This window comes from Natator depressus, chromosome 11, assembly GCF_965152275.1.
Source record: "Natator depressus isolate rNatDep1 chromosome 11, rNatDep2.hap1, whole genome shotgun sequence".
Lineage (NCBI taxonomy): Eukaryota > Metazoa > Chordata > Testudines > Cheloniidae > Natator > Natator depressus.
In genome coordinates, this window is record NC_134244.1 from 13,052,343 (window position 1) to 13,070,192 (window position 17,850).

Consider the following 17,850-nt stretch of genomic DNA (forward strand, 5'->3'; position numbering starts at 1 on the left):
AGTAAGGAGAGTCATACTAGCTTTAACTCAGAGTTTACATGACTTTGTGTGTTAGCTATATCACAGTATATGTAAAGATATCAAGTCTACTTCTTATGCAAAGTCAAACAGATTTCCAATCAGCAGATCTATACATTTCTCAAAATGATTTTGTTACTGGAAATGGTCTTATAATTATATACCAAAATCATCAATACTAAAAACATTTCAGTAAAATAATGACACTAAAAATATGCAAAGTGACTAGAGATTAGCACTAGGGCTCGCTTTTATTTTTGATCACAAGATTTATTCTTCCTTATAAATGCACTATGCTAGGATTTGCAATTCTTCTGATGGATTCTGCTTCAATGCAGGAAGAATATGCTCTATTAAATTATATATTACACACACTGTGCATTTTTTATGCAATATATTCAAAACTTATTAAAATTTACATTTCTGACATATACAGTTAAACGTACTAAGACGTAATTCTCATTTACACTATGGCCTCCAGTGTACATAAAAATCTGTCTCACTTATCTTTTGCTATCCTACTCCTCAGTAATGCAATCAACTCAAAATTTCTCAATTAAAATTAGTAGCAAGTGTGGTAATAATGTTTTACATCTATAGGAGGGGAAAAAACAGGAAACAAGCCCTATGAAAATGTGCTGTACCCCATAATCAAATATTTAAATATTTGACTTATTTGTTAAAATTATCCACATCATTTCTGGCATACTTGATATATTTCTACATGCCTTTGTCTGCCATGTTAAGAGATCAGATTTTGTCTTAAATAAACTAACATGAAAAATACCGCTAAACAGTTTAATTCATAAAACAGTATTCTATATTTTTATTTTTCAAACAGCCAGTGACCACATTTAAAATGCATCATTTGCAAATATAAATTATCAAACTAATAGATTAATTAAAAATTAAAGCAAATAACGTAATTTCCTTTAGTATCACAATACATAAAAGGGTATTATAAACCCAAAATGGCTAAGTTAACCATAAGAAAACAGTAATGTCAGAAGCAATGAAACCCATTAAGCCACTTAATGAATAAATCAATTCTAAGAATACAATATCATTCACTATGACTATGCATAAAAACCATCTTCCACTGAATTATACAGGCACAACAATCCAATCGTTCATGCCATATTTTGTCAAGCAAAATTTAATTTACAATTACAGTCAAATGAATAGGAATAGCAACTGCCAAAGTATTTTAAAAATTGTTTTTAGAAGAGAAATAAAGGCAGAAAAACGATCTTTTAAACTGTATTGTTAATCAAAAAATTCATTTGGCCAAACCTGCTAACCAAGTCGTTTTATTCTTTTGATTTTAGAGCAACACAATGCACATTTCTTTTTTTAAATTCCCACTCAAGTAAACAAAGCTCCCATTAACTTGAATGGGAGCAAGATCAAACACTAAGAACTAAACAATTCTGGTTAAATAACTTCCCTGCAAAATATTTTTCACCTTTCTGAATGGATTATTAAATTTAAATGCTTAGAGACTGCTTTGAAATGAAATAACCCTTTTATACTTTTTTGTTTGACAACTCTCTCTCCCTCTCTCTCTCGCGCGCACACACACACACACACCCCCCACCTTTGTCATGAAATCCCTGATCTCACAGGAACTAAGACTCATCTCCTAATTTCTATCAGAAACATAAGGAATTTACAAATTCATACTTTTCAGGTTTATATAAAACCATCTATTACTTATGTACAATTTTTTTACAGATGGAATTTGAGGTTTTTTTTTTGTTTTTTTTTTTTTACACAGACAATAAAATGGACGGAGCTGATGGTGTAGGTTAAAAGAATATTGTATTACCACTGAAATAAACCTATTATCCTGCCAAAAACTTAACTATAGGGTGTTGGTCTTTTTTTATTAGTTGAAATACAAAGAAGGCATATGGACTTCAGGAAAATAACACTGTATCAGAAAATGCACTGTAACAGTGTTCCACTATATATATATATATTCAAATTCAAAATCATCATATTTCCAGACTCAATTTAGCACTACATAGTATGCCCTTGAAATAAAAGGTCACCTGTTTTATTTGGATACGAAGTTCTCTTCCAGGCAGCATTAAAATAAAGACAAGAGTACACAGACAAAATCCAGTATAATTCATTTCTGACAATGAAAATTCCCTCCATACTGTTGCAAAATTCCTTCTACTGAAACGTTTTGCTACAATAATAAAAAGCATACATTACATATAAAAGATACCAGTGTACTAAAAGTGACGGAAGTGGACTAGCAAATCCTTCAAAGCACATATTATACAACTGACTAGCATTTAAAAACATTTCTCTTATAAAATGTAGGTCATTTACATTTATAAATCTGTGTTTTTTCTAAAGCAGGGATGACTGTGTCCAAATAGCTATGCCACACTCTACCATCCAATACCTAGTCAGTTCAAACTAAAGTAAGTTTGACACCTTAATAACTGAATAAACCCATCTCATCAGTTGAGGATAGCTCACACTTAAAAGATTAGCACATAAAATGAGCATACAACTTGTAGATTCACTATTTAGCTGTATATGAATTATGAAGAGAACTATTCCTTTATATTGGAGCCCCAAGTCACATCAGGTCAGTTTCAGGACTTAAGGACTCTGAATTAAAGTACAAGAATTGTCAGGAATCAGCACAGAAGCAGAAACGTATCTCTATTCCTTTAAAACTAAACTTTTGCAGTCTTCCTCATCTCGCAGAAGTGAAGTAAAGCCATTCATTTTTTACTGAAAGCGTGTACAGATGAAGTCATAAATCTAAAGACTGTCTCCTCTGTGACTGAAATTGTGCTGTGTAAACAATGTTAAATACTCCAACAGGAGGACAGTTGAATTTGTTTATAAAAAATGATTAAGAATATTGATTAACTCAAACAAGGCTATTAACTCCAAAACTATTTTTGGAACTATCCTTATGCTACTTGTAAAGTTAGCACTGTCATGTATTATTGCTTACATACAGTACAACATCATATGCCTTCTAACATAAAGCAGTACTGTGATTAGTTTGTATATATTTACAGCATTTTTTGTGGGTTTTTTTTTTTTTTTAAAACAAGCTATAAAAACATTACATACTTTACAGACAATACAGATTTCCACATTGGTACTCAATTCAAACAAATGGAATGCAGAACAATAATAATCATCATAAAGGAAGACTGACATAAGTCCTTGATTGTCAAGACACATTTATATTTATATATAAACTCTAACTGTGCAGAATCAAAGATTCGATCATAGGTACATCCTTATTTGATAAATCATATTTACAGCAAGATATTGCATAAAAAAATAAAATAATGTTGTTTACACAATTTTAGCTTTCCATCCATTGGATTAAGGAAAGCAAGAAACAAATCTTACAAATGTTTGCTCGCCTCAATTTGTGTATCCTAAGAAAAGAAATAGTTTTTAAAAGGAAACATAAGGTTTTTATATGCAGAGTATAACAAAAGCAACTATAAAATTTATTTCCCTGACTTAAAGCAATTTAAAACTGAACAAAAGTTCAAATTTAAACTTAAAAGGTGTTTTTCATTAACAGTAATACTTTCTTAGTACATGTTCTTTGCAAAAGTGAATTCTAGTTTAATGTGTTACATGCTTAACATAAACATGCACCAACATAAAATGAATGAACTTTCAAAATTACAAGGCTTCCATTTAGTAGAACTTTTAACACTAATAAAGCATACAATTATTATTTTGCCTCAGTATTAACCACATAATTTGAAAGTCCACATGTGTATTGGTACCAACTCAAGTACCATAGCACAAGCATATGTCTCCCTGCTAAAGTTTCCAAATGTATTCCCAGGAATATTAGGAATTTCCCTGCAATTTGTAATGAATTAAAAAAAAAAATCTAACAAGAAAATTCAGTTTGCAAATTTACATACACAGAATAATGCAATACTGCAAAATTCAGAATAGATTATTTGGGTCATTTTCAAATTTTTGCTGCACATGATGAAAACTTAAAAATATTCAAAACAAGCATGGAATATATTGTTTAATCCAGATTTTTCAGAGGGAAAATCAAACATTTTTGAAAAAAGCCACAGTAGTATCCCATTAATGCGCAGTAATGACTTGGAAAACCATTACAAATGACTGAATTTTGAGAAGTAGCAAGTAAGCAAGCAAACAAAGGCAAGGATATCACATCACAAAATGTACTTCGTTCATTTATTGCGACAACTGCAGTTAGTTTTCATTATACTACTTCAGAGTATTCTAATAAATGTTCTGTAGTATACTTGGTTGAAGTAACAGTCATTAAAGTGAGACCTCACTACAGTACTTTACTATTAATACTTTGCAGAGTGGGGAGAAAGCAGATTGTATGTGTAAGAATTAGGGGGTGCTTTGATTAGCAATCAGTGAATTAGAAAGATTTTATTGTATTTCCCCTTTATCACTGAACTGCGCCCTTTCTCAAAACATTGACAACCTACAATATAAATATAAAAAGTAATAAAAATGTTAAACCACAATGAGTATTTTACGGGTTGTTGTATTTTCTTCTTGCACCATAATTTTCCCATAGGCAACACCAGGAGACACACAGGGCCATGAAAAAATTCATCTTAAAGCCTGATTTAAATTCTTCATATTACTGTTTATAAGACCAGTGTATAGTAGTACACAATGCTATCCTCCTCTTCAAACTTTGTCATTTATGATTAACTCACTCTCATACCAGTACAAGAAAATGTAGATGCTTACTAATATACCTTTGCAAATCAATTCCTTCATTAGTAGTTATAATTGTGGTAAAACATAACAAAGGACTAGTGCTAAAAGGGATTCTGCCTAGTAATTGAGGCCCAAAATACTATCTATTTAAAATTATTATAGTCTGGGAGTAAATGCCCTCAATTTTCTAAATATATATTTTTCATTTATCCTGATTCTGTCACAGAAAAAAACAGCCATAAAAGATCCCACACCTTACACACACACACATCCACACCTTTCACAACCTCTAAAATAATGTAAGAGCTTCTATTGTTGGCTTGCTGGGATGTAAATGCTATTCCCAAAAGTGTGCTAACTTAATAATGGTGGTAAATGAACAATGTAGTGAATAAAAAGTCATTTTCATTTTTAGTTCCCTCAAATACATAGGGGGCACAGATGAGAATAAACATCCGTCAGATCAAAAGGGGGGAAGCATGTGAGTGTGTGTTAGGATGTAAACAATAAAACATGTTGAAGGGAAAAATATTTTTTTAATTGATGAAATTGTTAAAAAATACAGGCTTATCTAAAGAGGGAAATTTACTGGCAGAACAATACCGGTATAGCAACAAAATCATATTGTAAGAATTCTGCTGGTAAATTTCTCCAGGTAGAAAAGGCCTAAATTTCCACGGATTAACTATTAGCACGCCCTCTAACTATATGTATAAAGTAGATCTACAAAATAATCACCATGGGATAGAGTGGGGACTTTACATCTTGCCCTACGTCACAGAGCACAGCTGTAATACCCCAGGAACACACCAGAGAACGAATTGTGACTCAGAGAACCACAATTCCTCCTCTGGGGAGAAGCAAGTTATTTCACCCTTTGTGTGAAACACCGTACTCACCACTATGCACAAAGTTAACTATTCTGGCTAGTGTGCAGAGAGTGGAGCCAAGGTCCCCCCCTTCTCACAACAGAGTATCAGCAGAGTAGCTCCTGCCCTCTTCAACATAGCCAGTCATCAATCTGGCAAGGGCCTAGTAGGCCTTACTCCCTCTTATTTCCTGTGTGTCCAACTAAATGCTGTAATAATCTAGCCCCAAGGGAACTTTCTTAAAACAATGGTAAATAAATGGTCATATATTTGCAATGGTAGGATATTAAACCAAAGATGCCGATGTAGATCTATGGGGACAGTGAAAGCTAGGATGAGATGGAAGTAATATTTAATGGAAATGAGGTAACTCCTTCATGACAGGCTGTTTCTTGTTGTGAGTTAGGTGCCATACACATGTGTATGTCTATGCAAGTAGGACAGGAGACTCAAACAATAATGTAGAAAAAATTCAAGGGACACAATCAGGTTAAAAATATTCTTTTAAAGATGTTTCCTTATGTGTCACTAATATTGTACAATGATTTCACTTTTCTCCCTGGATGTTTATTTTTCTACTTAACTCAGGGCCAAATCTTCAGACCTGTTACTGTAAGAAAGTGGTAGGGAATATAACCTCTTGCAGCATCATAAAACAGCTGCACATTGGGCCAACAAATCCTAAGAATAGTTAAGGCCATCACAGGGCAATAAGAACCTGGTCTCACTGTATACAAATGAGTTATGCAGGAAGCTCATGTAAACGATCTCCCTGGCCACTTGAGGTGCAGTCTATGGATTCCAGATGAACTTTCTTCCTAAAATGGGCCCAACGGAGTTACTGCAGCTACAATGATGCAAAACAATAAAATGTGGTTACTATTTTGGGAATGGGTAAGTTGCGCTCTCCCACTCGAGTCTGCTGGCTGGGGAGGGTGTTCTTCTGCACGATGGGGCTCAACCTCCTCTCCAAGCTGATGGTTTCATTTGAGAGATGTCAGCCAGTGACAGCTCTGTAAAGGGATGTATGCATCCTTATCTGTATCCCCACTTAATGGTTAATCAACCTACAATGTTAGGTTTAAACTGCCTTAAACTACCTGACCATGTACCCTCTAGGGAAAGGTGCAAAAGAATGAACATGAAGTTCAAAATTTTAAAATTGTTAAACTACACAACACATTTATGTTACTCCAATCTCACCACCTTAAAAATGCACACAGAACTATTTATCGTACCTTACTGTATACTTCAAGCCAAAGTACTATTAAGAAAACATATTCATGGTACAGAGATAAAGTTTGCAGTTTATTTATACTGTGAAATGCAACAAAAGCTTCTGATCATTCATCTATACTGAAAAAAAATTCTGTTCACTAGCATTAGTCAACAGTTTTGGTTTGTAAAATTGTAATGAACATTGTTCATTAAGAAATCGCTAAAAAGATATGCAATTAGAAGGCCCACTTCTCCAGCTTACTGGGATGCTTTAGTATTTTTAATTATCTGAATTGTCAAAGTTCTAGACAGAGAGAATTAAACCAGTTTTTACAGAAGCTAAGAAATTCCAATCTCATTTTATATTAAAAAATAATAATCAGTGTTGTATCATATGATAATGATGCAGCCATATCAGACCTAAAAATCTAAAATAGTTTTTATTCTTTGAGAAATCAAAAAATATCAAATAGAATCTAAGTGCTCTTTGTTAATCACTGTGAATATGCAGGGTAAAGTACAATTAAGCTTTAAAATCTCAGAATACACAATTTGTGTAAGCTTTATGTAATCGGGAATGTAATCTACAGAGTATTTTAACTAAAACTTCAAAATCTTGATATCTGCATCTGAAAGAATCATAAAAAGTTATGTCTAGGTTCAACTGTACAGAGAAATATGCAACACACTTCAGGACTGAAGTAAATGCATTAGCAGACATGTATTTTGCTAAAAAAGTTTTTAAAGTATTTTAAATTAATTAAACTTTTAAATAATGGAGTTAGTCTATAAGAATTTATTATTACTTCTTTCCTCCAAAACACAGCTCAGTGTAATGCAAAGCAAAAATAAAGGGCATATGGCATATACTTCATTTTAAGAGAGAGGGAAGAAAAGGTATTTCTATAGAATACACCACTGTGGTTTAGCCATAATCTCTTGACATTTAAACTTTTAGTTTATTCTGTTTAGTATATTTAGATTCCCTGCTGAAGAGCAATGACTACACTGACAAGCTTAGAAAATGACAACAACATGACAATTACTGTTCTCCCAAGAATGTACAATGAAACCAAATAGGAAACTATTATGGGAGGAAACCTTACCTTAGGTTTTTTGTTTTGTTTTAAATTTAAGTGTATGTAAAAGAGCAATTTTCTGGTCTCGAACAAGTGAGTAATAAACTGCCTTTTATAGGGGAGACAACATGTAAGGCAGTTCAATGATTGGTGACTAACCAAAAATGAAGTTACTGATCTTGCTATATCAGCTTACTTTTGTTATAACACAACATTCTTAAAAGCTGTACAGCACTCCATCTTATACTGAGTAACACCCTTGACAGATCTGTTCTAAAGTGCCAATATTATTTACAAAGATTTTTTTTAGCCAAAAGTCTGGCCCGTTGTGGCATCCGGTGAAGAAGTCATCCCAGCTCTATTATCATTTACATTCACCAAGGGAAATTCAGGGAATTCAGCACTTGTCCCTGGCCCTCGCAGGTTCACCTGTCCGTTGGCAGTGCTAAACTGAGGTGATATTCCAGCTCTTGCTCCATGGTATTGAGCTCTGAAGGGCTGCTCAAAGGAGCTCATTTGATAAGCCTGATGGACAGGCTGTGCCTCTGCCTTCTTCTGAGAAGTCACTTGATCCAAGAAGTCCTGTGTAGAGGAGGAGGAAGAATGATTTGCCTCATCACCTGAAAAGGGAAAAGAGTGCTGGGAATCAGCAACCATTAGTCCAAAATGAGACTTGTCTGGAGTTGTTCTTAATGGAGAGTTCATTCCCGATCGAAAGCTATTGACAGGTATAGAAGCATAGACCTGTTTGTCTATGGAAGAGAATGCTGGCTGGCTTGTAAGAGTCTGGTTATCAGTCACAAAATTAAGGCTTGGGTTGTTCAAATAGGCATCATTTTGGCTAGTTCTATCCAACGCTTGTTGTAGAAACTTTGAATATTCTTGTAACATACTGGCTTTATCTGATGAGGAAGCTTGAGAGCTTGTTCCAACAGTTTCAGACTGGGTGACCTCAGATACTTCAGAAGAATTGATTGATATACTGGAGGTCACCTCAGTATCCGTCACATTGAAAGATATTTCATGTTGTCCATTAGCCTTGTGGGAATAATGATCTAGTAGGGTTTGAAGCACCTCATCTGGAATGACATTTTTGTCATGGTTACTTTTAATTTCCACATTCAGTGCCTGTGAATCTAATATGGATGCTGTGGTACTTTCATCAATGACACTTGCTACGGCTGCCTGTGTTACTGAAGGTTGAGATGCTATAGTACCTACATTCAGGGCATATTCTCTACTATTATTACTAGCCGCTTGCAGATACCTCTTTTTCTTTAAAAACTGCATTGCATCATCATAATTAGTGCTGCTGTGTACAGGTTTACTGGGTCCTTCCTGTAAAGTATCAACTTGGTCAATGTCAGCATTACCATCTGCGTCCAATAAACCTTGTTTATCCACAAGATCAAAGGCATACTTTGAAACCTTGTTCTCTTCATATGTAGATAAAGGTGAAATGGTCTGACTTTGCTCAAGTGGCTGTTTTAGACTTCTCTTACTATTAACTTTTTTGAGAACCAGTTTAGGTGGGTGTATTTCTCCAGAATTTGCATCTTCTAAGTGTGACCCACTGACAGAAGAATGTGGCATCTCAACAGCATATTCTGCCACCATATATTCATCCTTTACTTTAGCACTGGCAGAATACAAGGGCAAGAAGTCATTTTTATCCTTCTTCTGTTCTGATTTATCTCCAATTTCCTTGTCCACAGACTTTGCTTTCTCTGTTTTCTGCCTTTTCTTCTTTGGCAAGGAGCTATCTTTCATCGGTGTAGAGAAGCCAGGATCTTCCTCAGATGTCAAAAGGCCAACTTTGGTGGCACTTCTATTAGGTTTCTTATCACGGCTCTCATGGCACATACGTTTATGTTTCAGCACACGGTCAGTCCTGGAAAAGTACTGCAGAGGATATTTTAAGTTAGAGAAAAATATATAAATAAGAAAAGCCAACTTTGATTGTAAGTAATTTACTCATTAATTCACACACAGTTCAGCCACTTCAACTGAAGGCTGCTCTACAACATGCATTCAGTTTGCATTAGTATAATTTTTTTACATCAATTTGTAGGCTTGTCAGACTTCAAAATCTAGGGAAATTCTTGTGTGTATTACTTTAGAATCAGGTTTGTTATTTCAGTTTTTAAAATAATGTGAATTATTTCAATTAACCATCTTACCTGCAAACAATATTCACACTGGTAAGGCTTCTCTCCACTATGAGTTCTCTTGTGCCTTTCCATATGATACTTCTGTATGAACCTCATACCACATTCATCACAGCGAAATGGTTTTTCACCTAAAAACAGTCATTATATTAAAATATAGTTTAAACAAAATAAAAACAGAAAAACAAAGGGTTATTCCACATGATAACCTTGGCAAATATTACTAGCCTCTACTGGAAGTAATGGAGAAGAGGATTTAGTATGCTCCTGTTGAAAAAGCAATCTGTGTTCATTCATATAAGTCTCAATTTTCCCTGTATTCACTAATATATCAAGAATACCATGAAGGAAAGCAAAAAAGGGAATTATATACCAAGAAATTCTAATTAAAAAAGGGGAAATTTTAAGTAACCAGTTTCTATTGCCATCTCTGTTCCCTAGGTGCAGATATGTACTGTAAATCCGAAGTGTTACTTAAGATTGCATAGGATAGAAAAATATTTTTCAAGATGAATTGTTGCCAAAAATACAGATTTAGGACAATGAGAAGACTGTACTGATGACAAGGCCTAAATTCTTTCACTTTTCTTGCACCATTTGACACTATTTTCTAAAAAAGAAATTCAAGTTTTCAAGATGTCAGTGGTTAAAAAAAGTTTAAAATATCTGTGTTATTTTCTATAGTTCTCCCTCTTCTTTACCTCCATATCTGTATGAAAAGCTGAAATAATGGCCCTAAATAATTTAAGAATTTTGGTTTGATTTCTAGAATATTTCCAATAATAAGCAAAAGGCATGTTCACTTGACCTTTTCTTTTGGTAATTAAATTAAAAACAGCAAATCTCTGTAGTTAAATTCATTCTGGCAAATGGAAATGGAAGTCTTTCCCTTTGTCATATTATTCATTTGTTCAGACAACATATTCTGAATGCTATTTCCACTCCTGTGCTATCTATACCTCTCACCTAATTTGTTCTTAATTAAAAATAAACAAAACGTATAAACATCCATTCACATTATAAAGTTACTCAGATTATCTCTCTTTGTTTTAACTTTTGTCCTTTGTCTGATGAAGCCTAAAAACAATCTACCTGTCTTGCAGAGTGTCTCTCTTTTACAGGAACTCACTGTTATTCAATGGAATTCACCTGAAGAGCAGGACATCTCTTGCATTATAGATGTAATATTAAGGCTTCAAGACTGTAGAATAAAGGCAGAAATCTTGTCTTTTTAATAACTGCAAAACAATCTGCAAAGCTAAGGCACATTAGTCTTTATGAATGAATGAATTAATTACACATATTCCCATATAAACTAGTTTCTTAAGAAGAAAAAATTACTGAGATCCTGGTATTTGTCCAGGGGAAAAAGTTCCATCTTTCATAATGGAGAGAGACTGGGGCAAAATTAAATTAAAAAAATAAATTAAACCAGTATCATCTTGGCCAATAGGGTATTATAATACAGAGTGGATTCTGTATAGATCTAAATCTCTTCAGGAAATAGGAATTACAGTATCTAGACATAAATAATATATCCCAGTCCTACCACTTCTCAATAACCATATCTAAATCTCTGCATTATCTGGTTATCTTTTTGTTCTCCAATGTCAAACTTATTTATTGTTGATGTGACTGATGGTTCTTTTTTCTGAATATTTATTATGCAATCTTGTGATTTAATGAGATAGAAAACAGGGATTCTGCTGACAGCATCTGCCAACATGGTTTTGGTCCTGGAAACAACGCAATGTTTTTTATTGCAGACAATACCGGCATCCTTCCTTTGTTTCTAGAAGTAAGGTTTAGATTGTTCCACCCTTTCCATCTGAGGTTATGTGATACTGTGTTATCTGTTCTCATTATTACTAAGTTATGAATTTGATACTCAGAGGTATATTTTCCACTCAATATAGAGGAATTTAACCACATCCCAGTACTAATGTAAATAAGGGTAGCATGGCTAAAGCCTCATATAAGACACTAACATTTATAGTACTGCAGTTTTCCTTCATTATTACTTAGAACTCCAAATGGATGATGCAAAATTAAAAAAATAAACACTGTATACATTCTATGTAACCTTCCTTCCAATATCCATGTAGTGAACAGATTCTCCATCTACTGTAAATAGCCTACTATTGAAGCTTACATTTTAATTATCTGAGTATCATTATTATTCTGTGATATAATTAGACAGACCTACAGTAAATCTGTATTGGAAATCTGATTCATAGAAACTAGAAAAGAAAAGACCTTTTTAGATCATCTATATATTGTCTCTCTTGGTGACCCCATCAGCTACCACGGTTTCATCTCTCACCTTTATGCAGATAGCTTCCAACGCCAGCTACTGAGTCTTGCATCTCCAGTGCTTCTCAGATACCTCCTCTTGGATGGCCTGCTGCCATCTCAAATTTATTCTCTCAAAAACTGAACTTATCTTCCATCCTGAACGCTCTTTGCTGCTCCTTCCCTGTCTCCCTCTCCCCAGGCTCACAACCTCAGTATCGTCTTTGAGTTCTCTCTCCTCCTTCCACATCTAGTCTCTTGATAACGTTTGTTACTTCTTCCTTTTTAATACTATCACCAAAATCTGGTTTACTTCACTACCCACTTGCTCATAATATGTTCATCTCTTGTATTGAATATCATACATTTCTCCTCTCTGGCCTTCTAGCTTTGTACCTCTCCAACTCCAGTCTACTCAGTTTAGCCATTATGAAAGTTCTCTCTCCACTTTCACTGTAATCAGATCAGTACTTTCACACTTATTTATCTAGGTGTTTATACCACTTTTACCGTAGTGTTGTATTTTTGCCTAACCGTCTACCTGCTTCTTGAATCAAGTTCAAGAACTTCACCATTACCTTCAAAGCCCTAAAAATTCTGTCCCATCTACATTTCTGCTCTAGTTTTATACTCCATATCACTCCTATCATTCCCTATCCTGCTTTCAATCCTCTTTCCTTGCTGTTTCCTTTTCCTGTTTCCTACCATTCCCAATTTTGTGCTATCACATTGTCCCAACTTTTGGAACAACTTCCTGCTTCTTGTCTACCAAATGCCCCCCTTACTGTCATTTAAATCCCCCTTTAAAACCTAACTCTGGGGTTGGGACAAAGGTGGCTTTGCCTCCCACATTTTGGGCCTCCCCAGACCAAATGGGAACAGCACTAGAGAAAGCTCAAACTTATTTTAGCTTTAACATCCCTGTAGAAGTCATTCTGCCAGCCCGTAAAGGCTAGAGCATAGTGCTCTGTTCACACACCTCTCACCCCCAAGCATGTCCCTGGGGCTGCATAAATGGACTGTTGTAGAGCCCTTACACTGCTTTACTCTAACTGGGTAGGCCCTCGGTGGGGTGAGATGGGGAAATATGCTGGTAGGTTACTCTCCCAGTTATCTGTCCCCTTTACACCATTTGAAAAGTGAGAATGGGTCAGATCATAAGAGAGAATTTGGGGCCTTTGCGAGTATACACTAAGTATGCCTTCAAATCTAAACATTATTTCTGTCTAGATTTTGACTGGGAAGAGGAGGAATCTTGATTTGAGGAAACTGTTCCCAAATGAGCTGCTACATCTCGGAAGATATTACTCAGCAGAGTGGCATAATGTTCTTCCAGATAAAATTAAGAAATGCCTTGTGAAGGTGAGTCTGTGAAGTTAATACCACAGTTAACTCTGGTTTAAATCTCTGTAAGGATGAGTATCTTAGAAAAGTATTAAAAATGTATCAGAAAATTCATCTTCTATTCTTAAGATGATCTGATGCCTACTGTAAACCATTTTACAGAGCTGAAAACTGAAGGTAGACTTTTTTTGTAAAATTCTATCCAACTTTTGAACCAGGACACATTATGTGACTTGATAAGATCATTAGGACACAATCTTCTTCTCTTAAACTAGGGAAAGAGTTGAGGATACATTTTCCTTAACTGGGTTAATGAGTGGGAAAAGACTGCATATAGAAGGAAAGGAATAACTTAAATGGAATGTACAATATATTATGCAGGTTACTGATCTAAGTCATATAAGGGAAAAATCACCTCAGATGTTTTGGACACGTCTGTACTGGAAGTCTGTTAATATTAATTCTAAAATGTATTTACAAAGTGCAGCTACAAAGTGTAGTGAACAGGACGCTTAACAGTTATGCAAGCAAACGCCTGGGAAGAACTTACAATCTAAACACAAAATTTAGACAAAAGAGTAGAAAAGGCAAGCAACATAAAAACAGAGTGATTGAGCAATTATGTTTGGCTGATGTCTTGTTAGTCCCAAGACTGTTTTATCTATTTTTTAAATTTTTTTGTACTCAAAATGTAAAGTGAGCTGGATTAAAGAACCAGGATGTGAGGCAAGAATGCAGAGGTAGGAAGCTGGTGCAGAAAACAGAAAACTGTTTAGGAGAAAGGGAGAGTTAGGCAGAAACACTTCCCATGGATTCTCACCCTCTACAGACAAAAAGAATCTATGGCAATACTGAAGTTGAAGTCCAAGGAAAAGACTTTTTTTCTCCCAGAATAAAATCATGGAGACAGTATTCACCTTCTAGCCATAGAAGGCAATCTTAAAATGTAAATTATTTGGAAGATCCCAGTATGCAACTGTTGAACAGCATACTGCAATACTAGACAACAATTTAGGACCAGTGGTGAAGAATACCATATCTAAATTAAAATAAAGAAGGATTTTTAGGTGTGTAGACAGTAAGGAGCCAAACTATAACTGAGGCAGGACACCAAAATCCACAGATTATAAAGCCAGAAAGGACCACTGTGATCATCTAGTCTGACCTCCCGTATAAACACAGGCCCATAGGTTTTATCACTACAGTTTCTGTTTATTTACTAAATGAGCTTTAGAAAACTTTTTAAGACAACCAAAAAAGTTATTTTCTTTTTTTCAAATAAGCCATATAAACATAATAATCACAGCTCACTGGGACTTATTAAGATCTTAAGGCAGCCCCTACTGACTGCATGCTCAGTAAAGCAGAGAATTACCCCAGTGGAGATTGTCCTAAACACTCATTTAACTGTCATCTGGAAAACACCAGGGTTTAAACCAAATCCTCTATTCCAGTTCCAAGAGAAAATTACCAAACTATGCTAAGTCAGTAGGAGGCTGAGGAGAGGGGGAAAATATTTTTCCAACAGTTCAGGAAACAGTAAGGTTAATTTGTTAAGACTGCAGTTTTTTACTCTTATACACAAAAGACTAACACACCTATGCAAGAGTTGGCATAAACAAACAAACCAACTCTAAAAGCAACATAACAGCCTTCTCTCTAGGGCTGGAAATGTTGAATTTCAAAAATACTGTACTAATGACATTTACATAATGCTTGTACCTAGCTGCTAATTGGATACATTGTCCAGTCTCATTTTCAAAGCCATGTACAGGGAATAATCTGCAGAAAAAATGATTCTGCAAAAAGTGACAACATTTAAACCCTTTGCTGCTTTCTTTTTCTTTTTTTTTTTTTAAGGTGTGATCCATTCTTGACAAGATTAATATCTACACAGAGTGAAGGCAGCAGTTTCTCCAGAGTGAAGTTCACCAATTCAGAGCCAGAGGACAAATTAGGAATAGAACAAAACCACTGGCAGAAAAAGAACGTGGGACTCTTCTGTGGCTGACTGGCCAAAGGAAACCTACTAAGTCTGGATTCATGGCATCATAAGACACAGAAATCCCATTAACAACAGGGTACTTGTGCATGTAACTCCCTGTACACTGCTCAAAAATTCATTTTGCAGAGTTTTTAACTTTCTCAACTTTCATACACACACCTTCACATTAGTAGCATTCATATCCATTTAAATGCTACAGCCAGGAAACACTGTACACATTCACCAGCTCTGCTTTTCTGTAAAAGAGGCTGAGAAATTGGCATCCAGTCCAAAAGGACCATATCACAAAATATTTACAGAGGGATTGAAAGGCCATGCACCAAAATGCCAAAAACCCAATAAAGCCAAACCTGTTAGAGAATGTGATTTTGAACATTGCAATAAGACAAAAATAAACAAATACACATAAGCTAACTCTCATTTGTTTTAAAATTTGGGCCTTATTTGACTATATATATATATATACACATATACATACACACACACACACACACACACACAAAATATATTAAAATAATTCTGCATTAAAACTTTTAAAATAGAATGAAAAGTAATGCTGATACTAATACCTTGAGGGTTAGGCATTTTGGCCATTACAGTCCTGTTAGTTTTCCTTTACTTCAATAGGAAATAAGAAATCTTCTAAGCTATGAAGACCCCAGTGAAAAAGTCAGTTTTATATGACAAAAGAGAAGACTGAAAAAATCATGGGTTGTTAAACTTTATGATTTGCCACTGTGGGACTATTTTAAGAAGAATACTTAATTCCCACATTTGCTCACTACCGTTGACACTCACTTTGCAGCCAAAGAAAAGAGAAGCAATGCGAAAGCACAGAACTAAAACCACTTCTAAATGTTTTGTACCATATATGTTAAAATCAAAACAAACTCCAACAGGATATTAAGCTGCACACTTATTATTGGAAACCTGACCTGATTTGGGAAACAGTTCTCTAAGCACCCCAATAAAGATACTCAAGGCACTATACTCACCAGTATGAATCTTCTCATGTCTCTGTAGCAGGTACTTCTGTATGAAACGCATGTCGCATTGACTGCACTGAAATGGTTTTTCACCTTGAACAATATAATTCCACATCCATAAGTTAATAACTACAAACTGTTGTTTCTGATGATTACTTTGAGGAATAAAATAGTTATCTATAAGAAACCAGCATCTGAGCAGATTCCAAAATAGTCTAATACCAAACAATTTATCCCTACTAACTATATGGACTTCAAAAAGAAAAGGAGTACTTGTGGCACCTTAGAGACTAACCAATTTATTTGAGCATAAGCTTTCGTGAGCAACAGCTCACTTCATATATGGACTACAAAATTCTCCCCATGCGTCACATTAACACAATCATGGAGGAGTTGGAGCCGAAATGGCTGTAATTTCTTCAAGAACAAGATCAATCATGATGCTGGCATAAGTCTGCATTTTGGGTTCCGGCAAGCTACTATAATGATAAGTACCTTTTCATTTCTCCGAACCAGCGATACCTCATCAGGCAAATAAGCATCTAGAGCACATATTACAAAGGGGTCAATATTGGCACTTAGGCTACAAGTCAACCCATTACTTTCTGATAAAGAAAGAAAAGAAATCTTGTAAACAGTTATTGCCTCAGTTTAATGAACATATGTTGATTTTTTCTGGTATTCTTTTGACACTTTGGTGCATGGAATCTCTAAGCTTAGATGCCAAGTTACCTGTGCTCTTAGAACTGAAATTCGCATAGGGCTGAAAACATTTTTACTGCGAGTAAACAGATCTTTATATAGGAGAAAAGACAAGTGAAGTTAAGCAGTACCTGTATGAATGAAGACATGTCTCTGTAAATGGTAGTTGGTTCTAAAGGCAGCATTGCAATGCTCACAAACATGAGATTTGGGGGTTTTCAGACCAAGTGATCCATCCTCATTTATTGTAAGGATCTATTTTAAAAAAAGTAAAATTTGTTCTCACACTACCCACTAAAGATGTTTTATTGACTACAAATCAAAATATAAAATGAATTCGTAATGCAGAAAATTCAAATATTTCAGGTAAAAATAGTGCTAACTTCTATAAATCTACACCAATAGGATTTTGGTTTTACATTTGCAACAATTGCCTGT

At 34.8% G+C, this 17,850-nt stretch overlaps 1 protein-coding gene across 2 annotated transcripts in view; it reads right to left on the reverse strand.

Moving 5' to 3' along the window:
- Positions 1 to 1,587: 1,587 nt before the first annotated feature.
- Positions 1,588 to 17,850, reverse strand: part of ZNF148 (zinc finger protein 148) — a 47,300-nt gene continuing 31,037 nt past the window's right edge. Inside the window, exons 4-7 of one of the 2 annotated variants that reach the window (XM_074967181.1) lie at positions 17,544 to 17,667; positions 16,720 to 16,803; positions 10,096 to 10,214; positions 1,588 to 9,817 (exon numbers count right to left, since the gene is read on the reverse strand). In XM_074967181.1, the coding sequence (XP_074823282.1) occupies positions 8,222 to 9,817; positions 10,096 to 10,214; positions 16,720 to 16,803; positions 17,544 to 17,667 (1,923 nt within the window). In that variant the 3' untranslated portion in view covers positions 1,588 to 8,221. The remainder of the gene's footprint in view (positions 9,818 to 10,095; positions 10,215 to 16,719; positions 16,804 to 17,543; positions 17,668 to 17,850) is intronic. The other variant, XM_074967180.1, reaches the window with a different exon arrangement.